Source organism: Lithobates pipiens, unplaced genomic scaffold, assembly GCF_037356315.1.
Source record: "Lithobates pipiens isolate NorthernLeopardFrog02 unplaced genomic scaffold, aLitPip1_a1.2 Scaffold_23, whole genome shotgun sequence".
Taxonomy (NCBI): Eukaryota; Metazoa; Chordata; class Amphibia; order Anura; family Ranidae; genus Lithobates; species Lithobates pipiens.
The window spans coordinates 70,241,134-70,254,678 of NW_027507785.1; the positions used below are offsets into that span (position 1 = coordinate 70,241,134).

Below are 13,545 nucleotides of genomic sequence, written 5' to 3' on the forward strand. Positions count from 1 at the left end.
GTAAACTGTATTGGCCACAACAACCCCATAAATTGATATTTATGGAGCTGGACAGTACCAAAAATTCCTAAATTGCAAAGATATTCTTTAAAATTGTATCTTACAAAGCTGTGAAAATATGAACAGTTAGTGCGGACTGTAGATCGTTTTTTTTTTTTTTTAGCATGCATATCTTTGTAAAAAAAAAAAAAAAGACATGTCCAGGGACAAACTTCAGTACCTGGAACCTGCCAATGTTGTGATGTATACTAAAGGAAAAAAAAGGTTGCCTATAAAGTGCCTCTGTAGCCAAAAATGTCTTTTGTTCTGGATAGAGTGGGGAAGGGTAAGAACAATTCTTGGGTTTTACTGCTATCCATTACTTTATTAGAGAGATTTACCCTCAGTTCCTGTATTGCTAACAATGATTTAATTAAAGCAGAGCTCATCCCAAAAGGGGAAGCTCCACTGGTTTTCACCCCCCTTCCACTGCTACATTTGGCACTTTTTGGGGGGAGCAGGTACCTGGTTTTGACAGGTACCCACTCCCACTCTCTGCTCAGATCACCCAGGCGATCTACGACGGAGTCCGACCCCCCCCCCCCCCCCCCCTCCTGCAGCCTTCTGGGACACACACAGGTCCCAGAAGACTGCACGACCATTAAGAAAACCCACCACGACTCACGCAAGAGCAATAGGAAACAAAGGCTTCACTGCCAGTTTGGGTCTTGTGGGCCTTGTTCACTATAAACAACTATTAGTGAACAAGGCCCAAAAGGCTGAAACACATTTACATTTGCTGTCTGATACTGTGTCTTTTATGGAGAAGCAATACATTTAAAAGAGCAAGCAAGGAGTTGCGGACTATCTCTTTTCATGGTTGCCATTGCAGCTGTGTGACTGCCTTTCTGCACCCGACAGCTCTGAAAATTCCCTTATTAGGTAGTAGCACCCCATCTCTGCTTTATTTTATTTGCTGCCAGTTTCCCTTACCTAAGATGCCTGCGGCTGAAGCCAATTGAAGAATCAGCTTGGGTGCCAACATCGCTGGGTCCTTGGACAGGTAAGTGTCCTTATATTAAAAGTCAGCATTTGCGGTATTTGTAGCTGCTGACTTTAAATTTTTTGGGGGGAGACTAGAGCTCCTCTTTAAACAGGAAGTAAGGGAACACAGACAGAAATATCAATCTGGAGGAATTTATAAAAGGCGCTAAGATCCTCTATTGTTAATGTCCAATATTGCTTTTGACCATCTTATTAGTTGAACCGAAGGTGAGGATATGGCCATAAAACCAAGAACTCCAAATGAAAGAGGAGGTGCTGAGGGAAATCCAATAGATAGTAATCTATGGAGACAGAGCCCAGAGGAGTTATTAGTAGAAGTAAACACAAGTGGTTAGCACTTCTGCCTAGCAGCATTGGGGTTGTTGGTTCAAATCCCAACCTCAGCACCACTGCCTGGAGTTTGCAGTCCCCAGTCATTAATACTTTTGGCTCTGAGGAAGAAGGTTTATCCCTTGAAATGCGTAAGCCGCATTGGAGGCTGAAAGGTCTTCTCACGCTACCTATTGAACGGTGTGGATTTGGAGGCAGTCTCACCTGTAGTTTATGATACGCTTGTCACTGTCATGCGTTTGTGATTATATTACTTGTTTCATTTATGAATAAAATTGTGCAGCATTAATGCACTAGGCTGGGGTGTCCTGTTTGTTGTTTTGTAGTGTTACATGAAGGGATACCCACAAGTCCTGAAGGGGGCAGAAAGGCACGTCAGCGCTACATTCTGAAACCGGGGAAGCGGACAGTTTATCAAGTTGTAAAGCAGCACACTCAAGCGCAGGTTGTTCTTGAAATAATATGTTCTTCCTGTGCCTGTGGGTTTCCTCCCACACTCCTAAGACATACTGGTTGCTTAATTGGCACATGTCTAAACAGGCCCTTGTATGTAAGAATGTGAGTTAGGGACTTTAGATTGTAAGCCCCTTGAAGGTATATGTACAGTATATAGGTAAAGGGTTAAGTAAAATGTGGGTGCTATTTTATGGACCCATAATAAAATAATAACAAGATAAGAAAGCCAACCTGTTTCAGGGGTTCTCAAAATCCCCCTTATCAAGGTTTGTATGTTATGTCCTTCAAGAATGCCTGGACTTTACATCCAATAGCACCAGCAAGTAATGCAGCAAGAGCCTATTGAATGTGAAATCCTCAAATGCATTCAAACCTTTCTGAGTCCAGGTATTCCTGAAAGACATAAGATACAAGCCTTGATGAAGGGAGGGTTTGCAAACCCCTGAAACGCATTGACTTTTTTTTTTTTTTTTTTTTGATCCTTTAGTAATAAACTATTCAAGACTATTTTCATTGATGTAGTGCCCTTACAGCTATCCACAGAAATAAAAATCTGACAGGGGTTTTAGAAATTCCTTGTTTACTAACAAAAACCATTGCATATCTGTCTATGTAGCCCTTGGAGATTTAACCATTAATTCTCTTCTGATGAAACCTTTTATGAGAGGAAATCTGGACAGCAGTAAAACCAGACAGAGGTTCTAATTTTTTGCCACTCTATTTGAAACAAAACCAAAATTGTCTTAACATACACTTTAATACCTCCCTTACCAGATTCACAACAGAGGCATGTGTGCAATGTGCATTAACATGTGCGATTCTACTGCTGTGTGCTGCAATTTTACACATCATAAGGGACTTCATTCAACAGACTTGAATGAAATAATGCAGGTCAAAGCATCACAAATGCAAAGGACTTTTTTTTTTATGTATCATAACGCAACAGGCTTGATTTACTAAAGGCAAATAGCATGTGCACTTTGCAGTTGCAATCTGCAAGAGCAGTTGCTCCAGGGCTTAGTGAATGAGGGGGAACTCTGATGAATTTTATCATCCAATCATATGCAATCAATAATGCTTTTTTTTTAATTTTCCTTGCACGTGATTGGGTATTCTTTGCAAAGTGATGGTTTTCCTTGTTTACTAAGCTCTGGAGCAACTGCACTTGCAAAGTGCAACTGCAGTTTGCAAAATTCATAGTCTATTTGCCTTTAGTAAATCAACCCCACTGTGTTGTTGTCAATGCATGTCAATGCATCCCACCTGTGTTGGAAAATACCAAATAACACAAAACCATAGTGCATTGCAGCAAACATTTTATGACATATGTGCTGTTTGGGTCATTTTGGTTTGGTGGAAGCCATTGATTTCAATGGGCTCCGCTAATGCAATGCATATTAACCTGTGATCGAATGCTCATTAAAGCATGTGCAATAATGCACAAATGTAAATGGGCCCTCAAACAGTTATTTAAAAAAAAAAAAAACAATCATGAGCTTCCAATAAAATGCCTGGATAAAGCTGGGACATGCATTATATGTATGTGTCATTATGCATACAATGTATATTCTATATCACCTGGGTGACCATGCCAGAAGAATATTTATGAATGACAGGAGGACAACATCAGGAGGTGTCCAGCAGCAACACATACAGAATATTAGCAACTTAAGTTACTATAAGGTAATTATTCTCATTTAACTATGTTGGCTTATCTGCACTGCATTGAGACAATGCTGCTAGCATACAACACTGCAGCCACCTTGCTAAAGAAAAGCACCCAATACATCATCAGTGCAAGATACAGTTGAATGTTGCTATTGTCTCACCTAAACCCTGGTTGCCTCTAATTGAAGAGGCATTCGATCTCCATGGCAACCAGAACTTTGCATATCCCAAGTCCAGGTGTCTATAAGGAGGTTCCAATACTTAGGTGTCGATATAGGGCTCCCTTTGGGTCTGGGTGTTCCTGCAAGGCAGATGAGCCCTGAAAGACATCCTGAGCTCTTTGTTCAACATGAAGGACACAATAGGGTTCACACCTGCCTGAGCAAACGTCAGCCACACAGCAACAGTAAGGAAACCCTGAGGCAAGGAGGTTCTTGAGAAGATCCTCAGATAGCAACTCACTAAATAAGGGCCCCAAAAAAGGAGGAACAGAAATGTGATGATATAGAACATCTTGCAGAGCCTCTTCTCTTGCTTAAATTCCTCCAACACCAGCAGCCTCTTGATCTGATGTTGGGTGCTCTGCCTCATCCCCACCAAGGTGGGTGGTGTGGGTCCCCTTCCAAAACCTGCAATCCAGTTGGCAGCTGCTTGGCCAGCCGCCCCAGGCCCATGGAAGCTCCAGTTTTGGCTGATGGCAGGGGTCAACTGAGCTGGCTTCATTTTCCGGTGGTCATAGATGAAGAACAAAAGCTTCATGTAGATAAAATGGGTGGCAGCCACGATGAAGGCCAACATCAGCAGAAAGCCAAGGCTGTCGTTGGCTTTGACATAACGGTGCTCAAATGTGCACTGGTCTTCCTCTCTGATGAACTTGTAGGTGCCCACCTCGAAGACAGGGGGCAAGGCCATGGCCATGGAAAGGATCCACGCCATGGAGATGACCAGGGCACATGCCCAGCCGTTCATCTTCTTGCAGTAGAACCTATGGTGGGCTATGGCCATGTACCTGGTCAGGCTGATGGACAGCAGCATAAAGGCGGCGTGGAAGCAGAGGAGCACCGTGCCAAATGCCATGACCCTGCAGCTCCTCTTGCTGTAGGTCCAATGGGAGCCACTGCTGATGGATTTCAGCACCAGAGGGAAACAAAGCAATGAGCGCATGAAGTCGCCTAGGCACACATCCAGCAGGAGATAATAGGGGGCTCTGTGCAGGCTCCGGTCTCTCAGGGTGATGAAGGCGAACAGGAGACTGCCAAGCAGGCTGACGCAGGCGATCATGCCCAGGGATGCCAGCTTGATGAGGTCGGCGGGGAGAAGGGATGCGTTGCTTTTCTCCAGCTCCTGGCCAGCCATGGAGACAACAGCTGCTGCTGAAGCAGGATTCCCCTCCGACTCATGTGCAGATCAAGGATCTGATCAGACAGCAGCTCCAATAATATATGCAAGGTGAAGGAACAGCAAGCTGCGTGCTACATGCACAGAGACCACGTCTGAATGCAGAGCTGCTATGACTTCCATCGCTGGTCTATGGACACAGCTGCAGTCTGTGTCGTGAAGGCAGGAGTCGGGCATACAGCAGGTACAGTGATGACATATCAGGGATATAATATCACTTAGCGCTCAGGATGGGTCACTGATATCATTTATGGACATTATATGCAAGGATTGTTGTGTATCAATCAGATCACATCATCTCATGGTAATTTATTCCTCTATAAACCATACATGTGAAAAATACTGAGCTAGAGATGACTAATAGGGCTAAACTGGGTTTGGTACTCGGGAGATTTGGGAAAAGATTTCATTTGCATTCCTTTCTCAATTCAAAGCAGCCTTTCTCAACTAGGTGTCCTTCAGAAGTTGCTAGGGGTTCCTTGAGAAATGAGCAAGGTCTTCTGGAAAATCAGTAACCACTAACAACAATTATCTTTTTTAGCCATCCATATGGGGGGGGGGGGGGGGTCCCACTGACCACCAATATAATGGACATTCTCCCCACTGACCACCAGTATAAGGAGCATTCTTCCCACCAACCACCAATGTAAGGAGCATTCTTCCTACTGGCCACCAATGTAAGGCACATTCTTCCGACTGATCACCAATGTAAGGACCATTCTTTCTACTGACCACCAATGTAATGAGCATTCTTCCTACTGACCACCAATGTAAGGGATATTCTCCTCATTGGCCACCAATGTAAGGACCATTCTTTCCACTGCCCCCCAATGTAAGGAACATTGTTCTAGCTGACCACCAATGTAAAGAGCATTCTTCCTACTGACTACCAATCTAAGGAGCTTTCTTCCTACTGACTAACAATGTAATGAGCATTCTTCCTACTGACTACCAATGTAAGGAGCATTCTTCCCATTGACCACCAATGTAAGGGACATTCTTCCCACTGACCACAAATGTAAGAAGCATTCTTCTCCCCAACCACCAATATAAGGGGTATTCTTCTCACTGGCTACCAATGTAAGAAGCATTCTTCTTCCCAATGGACACCAATGTAAGCCCCTGTACACACGGTCGGAGATTTCGACAACCAAATCCGTCGGATTTTGTCCGTCGGATCTTGTCCGAAACTGTTGCATACACACGGTCGGACTAAGTTGTCAAAAAATCTGATCATTCAGAACGTAATGACATAATTTCGTTACGATGGGACTACGTTCAGGCTAGTAGCCAATAGCTTTGATGTAGGAATTTGATCTGAGCATGCGTGGCACTTGATCCGATCAAAATTCTCTACACATGATCGGAGTATGTCCGATCGAACCAGTTGGTCGGGAAATATTTCCAACAAGTTGGAAAATTGGGTCCGACGGATATTCCGACGGAATCAGTCCGATGCATACCACACACAGTCGGATTATCCGACAACACGGTCCGATAGGACACATTCCGACGGATTCTCCGACCGTGTGTACAAGGGCTAATAGTCAGTCTCCCCACTGATCTCCAATGTAAGAAACATTCTTCCCATTGATCAAATGAAGGGGCATTTTCCCCACTGACCACCAATTTAAGTACCATTCTTCCCCCAGACCACAAATGTAATGGGCATTCTTCCCACTGACCACCAATGCAAGTGCCATTCTTCCCACTGACCACCAATGCAAGTGCCATTCTTTCCACTGAACACCAATGTAAGAGACATTCTTTCCACTGACCACCAAAGTAGGGGGCATTTTCCCCACTAACCTCCAATGTAAGGAACATTCTTCTCACTGATCACTAATGTAAGAAACATTCTTCCCATTGATCAAACTAAGGGGCATTCTCCCCACTCACCACCAATGTAAGTACCATTTTTCCCAATGACCACAAATGTAAGAGGCATTCGCCTCACTGACCACCAATGCAAGTGCCATTCTTTCCACTGACCACCAATGTAAGGGACATTCTTCTCACTGACCACCAATGTAAGTGCCATTCTCCCCACTGACCACCAATGTAAGGGGTATTCTCCCCACTGACCACAAATATAAGTGCCATTCTTTCCACTAACCAGCAATGTAAGGACCAATCTTCCCATCGACCACCAAAATAAGAAGCATTTTTCCAAATGACCACCAATATAAGAGGCATTCTTCTCACTGTCCTCCAATGTAAGGGACATTCTCCCCACTCACCACCAATGTAAGGAACATTCTTCTAATTGATTACCAACCTAAGGAACATTCTTCCCACTCATCCCCAATATAGGGGGCATTCTTCTTGCTGACTACAAGAAAAACAGAAATGGAAGACATTCACACCTAGTGCATTACCAAAGATAATTTAATAATAAGAAATTTTTATATAAAAGTGGGTACTCACAAAATGCAACTGACAATAGGCCATAAACACAGTGCATGCACAGAACACAGGGTACAGCTAACGTATTGCAGGGCCGCACCCCCCCCCCCCCCCCCCCAGAGCTTTGTCAGTTGCATTTTGTGAGTTTTCCTGTAGTTCCTTTCGGATTACCCCATCTGAGGAAGGCAGCATCCACCCAGTTTTGGATACCAAATATACCTTTCATGCCACCATTTTATCTGACATCTGTTACGCCACACCTTGGAAGACCTATTAGCACTGGAAGTGACTGATTTTTTGTAATTCTTCTCACTGACCACCAATGCATGGGGCATTCTTCTCACTGACCACCAATGAAAGTGCCATTCTTACCACTGACCACCAGTGTAAGAGACGTTCTTCCCACTGCACAGGCACACCAACCCATTCAATGGTCCACACCGGGAATAGTGTGAACCAAGCCTAATGCCCCATACACACAAGCTGATTTTCCATCGGAAAACACTTTTTCCGATGGAATTCCACTCAAGCTTGGCTTGCATACACACGGTCACAAAAAAGTTTGCTGAACTTTCGACCATCAAGAACACGGTGACGTACAACACTACGACGAGCAGAGAAAATTAAGTTCAATTCTTCTGAGCATGCGTCAAATTGTTCCGGAGCATGCGTAGGAATTTTGCACAGAATGGAATTTGTACAGATGATCGGAAATTTCCAATCGGTACTTTTTCCGACCAAAAAATCGAGAACCTGCTCTCAATCTTTTGCTGGCCGAAATTCCGCCAGCAAAAGTCTGATGGAGCATACACACGATCGCATTTTCCAACCAAAAGCTCTCATCTGACTTTTGCTGGCGGAATTTCCAATCGTGTGTATGGGGCATTAATCTTTTTCGATTTGGCCTATATGAATGATATTCTCATTTATAATGTTGAAAGTGACTAGGTAGACAAAAACGAATTAGAGGGGAAAAAAAATTATTTTAGGATCAACACTATTTATCTGACATATATTCAGATGCCGAACATTCCAGTGGCCAGATAGTTGCGCACACAGCCAACCAGCAAATACCGGGAGGATCCCCTGCAAGAAGCTTCCCTACAAATTTCTATATTTTTTAAAACAACAAAATATGGAAACTGAAGCATGTAAAAAGAAAATAAAATCATAAAAGCTTTGAGTTACATTTTAGAAGTTGTTTTCATCAGCATGGTGCCAGCCGGAGCACCTTAGATGATATGGAGGAAGCCTGTTGGAGCTCAGCTCTGCCCCCTCCCTCTTGTCAATCATCTGGGACACGTGACAGATCCCAGATGATTGTGCGGCCAATTTACGGTGTGTGGCGCCGCTTGCACATGCGCAGTGGGTGCCCGGCTGTGAAGCCACACCCAGCTGCCCACAGTTACAATGCTGGTGCCGCCGAGCAGAGGGGGGAATGAGCGCGGCTTCGTTACCCTGCGTAGCTGGACCCTGGGACAGGTAAGTGTCCGATTATTAAAAGTCAGCAGCTGCAGTATTTGTAGCTGCTGACTTTTAATTTTAATATTTTTTTTAAATGGCAACACCTCTTTAACCTTCTAGACCTAATCAGCATTTAACCCTTGCAGTGTGAAGAGCCCCCCACTGCGAGGATACTTTTTTTAGTCCCTGGAGTAATGCCGCGTACACACGACCGGACTTTCCGAGGGACTAGGTCCGACGGACTTTCGGCAGAGTTCTGACAGAGTTCTGACAGAGTTCTGACGGACTTGGCCACACACAATCACACCAAAGTCCGACGGATTCGAACGTGATGATGTACGACTGGACTAGAATAAGGAAGTTCATAGCCAGTAGCCAATAGCTGCCCTCACGTCGGTTTTTGTCCGTCGGACTAGCATACACACGAGCGGATTTCTCGGTAGGAACTGGGTCCGGCGGAGTTCCTGCGGAAAAATTTGAAACATGTTCCATTTCTAAAGTCTGACGGATTTTTGCAAATCAAAAGTCCGCTGTAGCCCACACACGATCGAATGGTCTGCCAGAATCGTTCCGTTGGACCTTTGATGTTGAAAAGTCCGGTCGTGTGTACGCGGCATTAGGCTTTAAAAAAGACCTGATGAGCCTGCTATTAAGGTTCTTGTTTAGGCACTTTCAGTTATGTTATAATTATAATAAATTCACTGCTCTCTCTAAAAAAAAAACTCTAATTACCACTGAAATTAATAATAATTAGCAAAACCCCAGCTGCTGCATTCAATAGTGCCAAGCCCTTTTGCAACACAAGTGAAAATGTAAAATGATAAATGCATTGCTCTAGTCTAATTCAACAGGGAAATACATTTCACACCACTAAAATATGAATATCCAATGTGTGTATCAAAATCTCCTATCTCAGAAACACATGTAACAATATTCCCAAGTGTTATATAAATAAAATGAACTCCTTATGTCCAAAAAATACATCCTTGATTGTATCCAGTGAATGTTTTGTTACTAATGTTGCAAAAATATATGAATCAGCCCTTCTGTCACAGTTCAAGCAAGTCTTTTCCAATATCCAGTAGCTTCAATCTATACTGCCTCTTCTAATTACTCCATTCATAAGTGCTGGTTCACGCTGGTGCAACTTGAGTCGCACAGAATCGTATGACAAGAGAAATCACATTATTTTCAGTGGTGCCTGTTCACATCAATGCAACTGCGCGATGCAATTTTGAAATAGGTTCTTGTGCTACTTTGGTGCAATTTTGAATACGCAAACCACATCCAAAAAGCAACCAAAGTCTCATCAAAGTTGCACTACATAAGCACACTGAAAATCACATCAAAATCGCATTGCAGTAGTGTGAACCATTGCTAAATGATGCTGATCTACCACTTAAAATTCAAAAACCACTCACCCCACTTTCTGTTTTATTGTAGTTTCCCTGCAGCTACATTTGCACAGGCTCAGCAGACTATTAATTTGAATGGGTTGCATTCAGGGCCGGTGCTACCACTAGGCAAACTAGGCAGCCGCCTAGGGCACACTGCTGCCTAGGGTGCCCGGCCACTGCTGTTCCTACTCTAATGCTGCGTACACACGACCAGACTTTTTAACGGACTAGGTCCGACGGTCTTCCCGACGGAAGCCCTGCGGAGGTTCGACTGACTTTCTGAATGAAAGGACTTGGCCACACACGAACGGACTAAGTCCTTTCGAAAGTCCGTAAGTTTTGAATGTGATGATGTAAACGGGACTAAACAAGGAAGTTCAAAAGCCAGTAGCCAATAGCTGCCCTTGCATCGTATTTAGTCCGTTGGACTGGCACACAGATGAACGGTTTTCCCCATTTTTAGTCCGTCGGACTTGAGTCCGTCGGATAGATTTAAAACATGTTCTATTTCTAGGTCCGTCTGATTTTTTTTTATATAAAAAAAGGTCAGACTAGCCCGCACACGATCGGATTGTCCGATGGGATCAGTCTGCCAGAAAGTCCAGTCGTGTGTACGCAGCATAAGTCTCAGCATCAGCAGGCAGCCGCTGCTCCATTCACACATAGGGGGTTATTTACGAAAGGCAAATCCACTTTGCACTGCAAGTGAACTTGGAAGTGCAGTCGCTCTAAATCTAAGGGGTAGATCTGAAATGAGAGGAAGCTCTGCTGATTTTATCATTCAATCATGTGGAAGCTAAAATGCTGGTTTTTATTTTCCTTGCATGCTCCCCTCGGATCTACAGCGACTTTACTTCCAAGTGCACTTTCAGTGCAAAGTGGATTTTCCTTTAGTAAATAACCCCCATAGTGTCAGAGGTGCAGTGGCAGCGGAGGATTGTGTCTGTGTCCTGACTCCCGAATGAATAGATGCAAGCAAACATTCATTGATAGGCGCTGGTAGGCTGCATTGATGGGCGCTAGTAGGCTTCATTGATGGATGCTGGTGAGGCTGCATTTGATGGGCGCTTCATTAAAAAAGTGGGGTATACATGGGCAGGGCAAAGGGGGTCAGGCAGGCGGCAAAATGAGGTTTCGCCTAGGGCGTCAAAAATCCTTGCACCAGCTCTGGCTGCAGTACCTATGGAAAATGCAGGGAAAAGGTCCCCATGCCTTTTTCAAAATTGCAGCTGCAGGGAAACTGCATTGGGTTATGCAGTTCCCAGTAGGGGAAAACGCTCTAGGGTTTCCAGCTCGTGTGTGTTGGAGGCATTAATAATGAATACTTTTTTTTTTGTGGGTGCCGGTAAGTGTGTGATTACATGCAGCCCTGCACCCGCATCTAGTGTGAACCAAGCCTAAAGTAGAACTAAAGGCATTTTTTTTTTATAAAGCAAAAAATGTTTAGGGCTCATGTACACAGGATGTTTTTACAGCTGCTGTTAGGGGCGTTTAACTTTTTTTTAAATTGCCTCTAAAAGCTCCTCCATGTTAGCCTATGTGTCCATGCACACATAAATTGTCAGAGGTGTTTGGAGACATAAGTGTTTAGGGGCAGTAGAAAAAAAACGACAGCCTGTGCTTCCAGGAGCAGTAAAATCAAACTGTAAAAATGAAAAATGCAATAAAAAAAACGCGGCTTGACATTTTTAGGCGTTTTTACATTTTACTGAAAAAATTACCAAAAACGCCAACGCAAAAAACGCAGGAAAATGCGAAAAACGCTGGGAAAACTCACAGTACTGCTAATGTAAATACGTGGCTGAACACAAAAAAAACTGGCGTTTTTAGCACTACTGTAGCTCTGGCATTTTTAAAACGTCCTTTGTGCATGAGCTCTTGAAACCCCAGTCAGAGTTTCACCAGCTGCATCTCCATGGGGAGATTTCTCTTAACTTCTTGTCCCATAGGCAAAACAGAAAGTGAGAGGAAATCCCTCTAGAGTGACGACACTCTTGTCAGTCCTCAGGGTCACCAGAACTAGTGTCTCTCTATTTCTGTTCTGGTGACAACCCAACATTTGAGATTTTCTTTCACTTTAAAGTGGTTCTAAGCCTAGACCATTTTTTTAGCTTAATGCATTCCCTGCATTAAAATCCCCCCCCCCCCCACACCTTCTTAGCCCCCAGCCCCTAAACACTTACCTGGGTCCTCTATAAATCCAGTGCTGTGCCTGGCTGTAGCTCTTCTCTCCCCTCTTCCTATTCTCACAGGCTACAATGAGAGCAGTGAGAGCCATAGGCTCCCACTGCTGTCAGTCAAATCCTGTGAGAAGGGATCAGGGGCGTGGGCGAGCCACCCTGTGTGTGACTATGGATGCACACAGCCCAGATCAAGAGCACACCCTCTCATGTGCCCCCATTGAAAACAGCTTGCTTTGGGGACACTTGGGAGTTGGGAGGAGCAGACAGTGCATATGGAGGACAACCAAAGAGGGAGGTAAGCGACCACCCTGTGCAATACCATAAGGCAGTGGTTGCCAACATTTTGAAGCTCACGGACCACTAAACTCACAATTTCAAATCCTGCGGACCACTAACAAAAAATTGTCATGCCTTATGCACACAATGCTCCAGCTCTCTGCCCCCATCTGCCTGAATCAGACTGCTGCCTTATACACACAATGTTCTGGCTCTCTGCACCCCCTCTCCCTGCACTCTGCATCACACTGCTGCCTTACACAGACTCATCATTGGATCTCACCTCCTTATCCAGCCATGTCCTTGAGCTCCATGCTTCCTCCCACAGTCTGTGGTCAGCGCTGCCATTGAAAGTTCTCTCCTTCACCTCCTGCACTCTGCACTACTCCCGGCGCCTCCCTCTGAGTTCACAGGAGCCAAAACTACAGAAGAGGCATCAGGTATCAATACGCACTGACAGTACTGACTGTTAGCATGCATTCAGAACAACACTGGAAACAACATTGGGCGGTATACATCGACCACAATGTTGATTTGTGGAAAAATTGACCGCTGTCGTAAGGTAAGTATAGCATTTTTTTTTGTTGAAATAAAAATAGCCTTTACAACCACTTTATGGAGCACCAATGAGCAGCATGTTGCAGTTTCTGTCCCACCCCCCTTGGTGATCCCTACCAAGCTCAGTGGGCATAAGGAGAATTTTTTTATTATTATTTATATAACACTTGGGAATAATGCTACATGTGTTTCTGACATAGGAGAGTTTTATGCACACATTGAATATTCCAATGTTGGTGGTGTGAAATGTGTTTCCCTGAGGAAATTTATAATTTTTCATTTTCACTTGTGTTGCAAAAGGGCTTGGCACCATTGAATGCACACATTGGATATGACTATTTTGGGATTGGGAAATGTGTTTGCGT

The 13,545-nt window shown here is 44.2% G+C and overlaps 1 protein-coding gene across 1 annotated transcript; it reads right to left on the reverse strand.

The window, feature by feature from the left end:
- Positions 1-580: 580 nt before the first annotated feature.
- GPR27 (G protein-coupled receptor 27) lies at positions 581-5,408 on the reverse strand. The gene has a single exon (XM_077451834.1). It carries the CDS (start codon positions 4,852-4,854, stop codon positions 3,760-3,762), a length of 1,095 nt encoding a protein of 364 aa, XP_077307960.1. The 5' UTR covers positions 4,855-5,408; the 3' UTR covers positions 581-3,759.
- Positions 5,409-13,545: the final 8,137 nt, after the last annotated feature.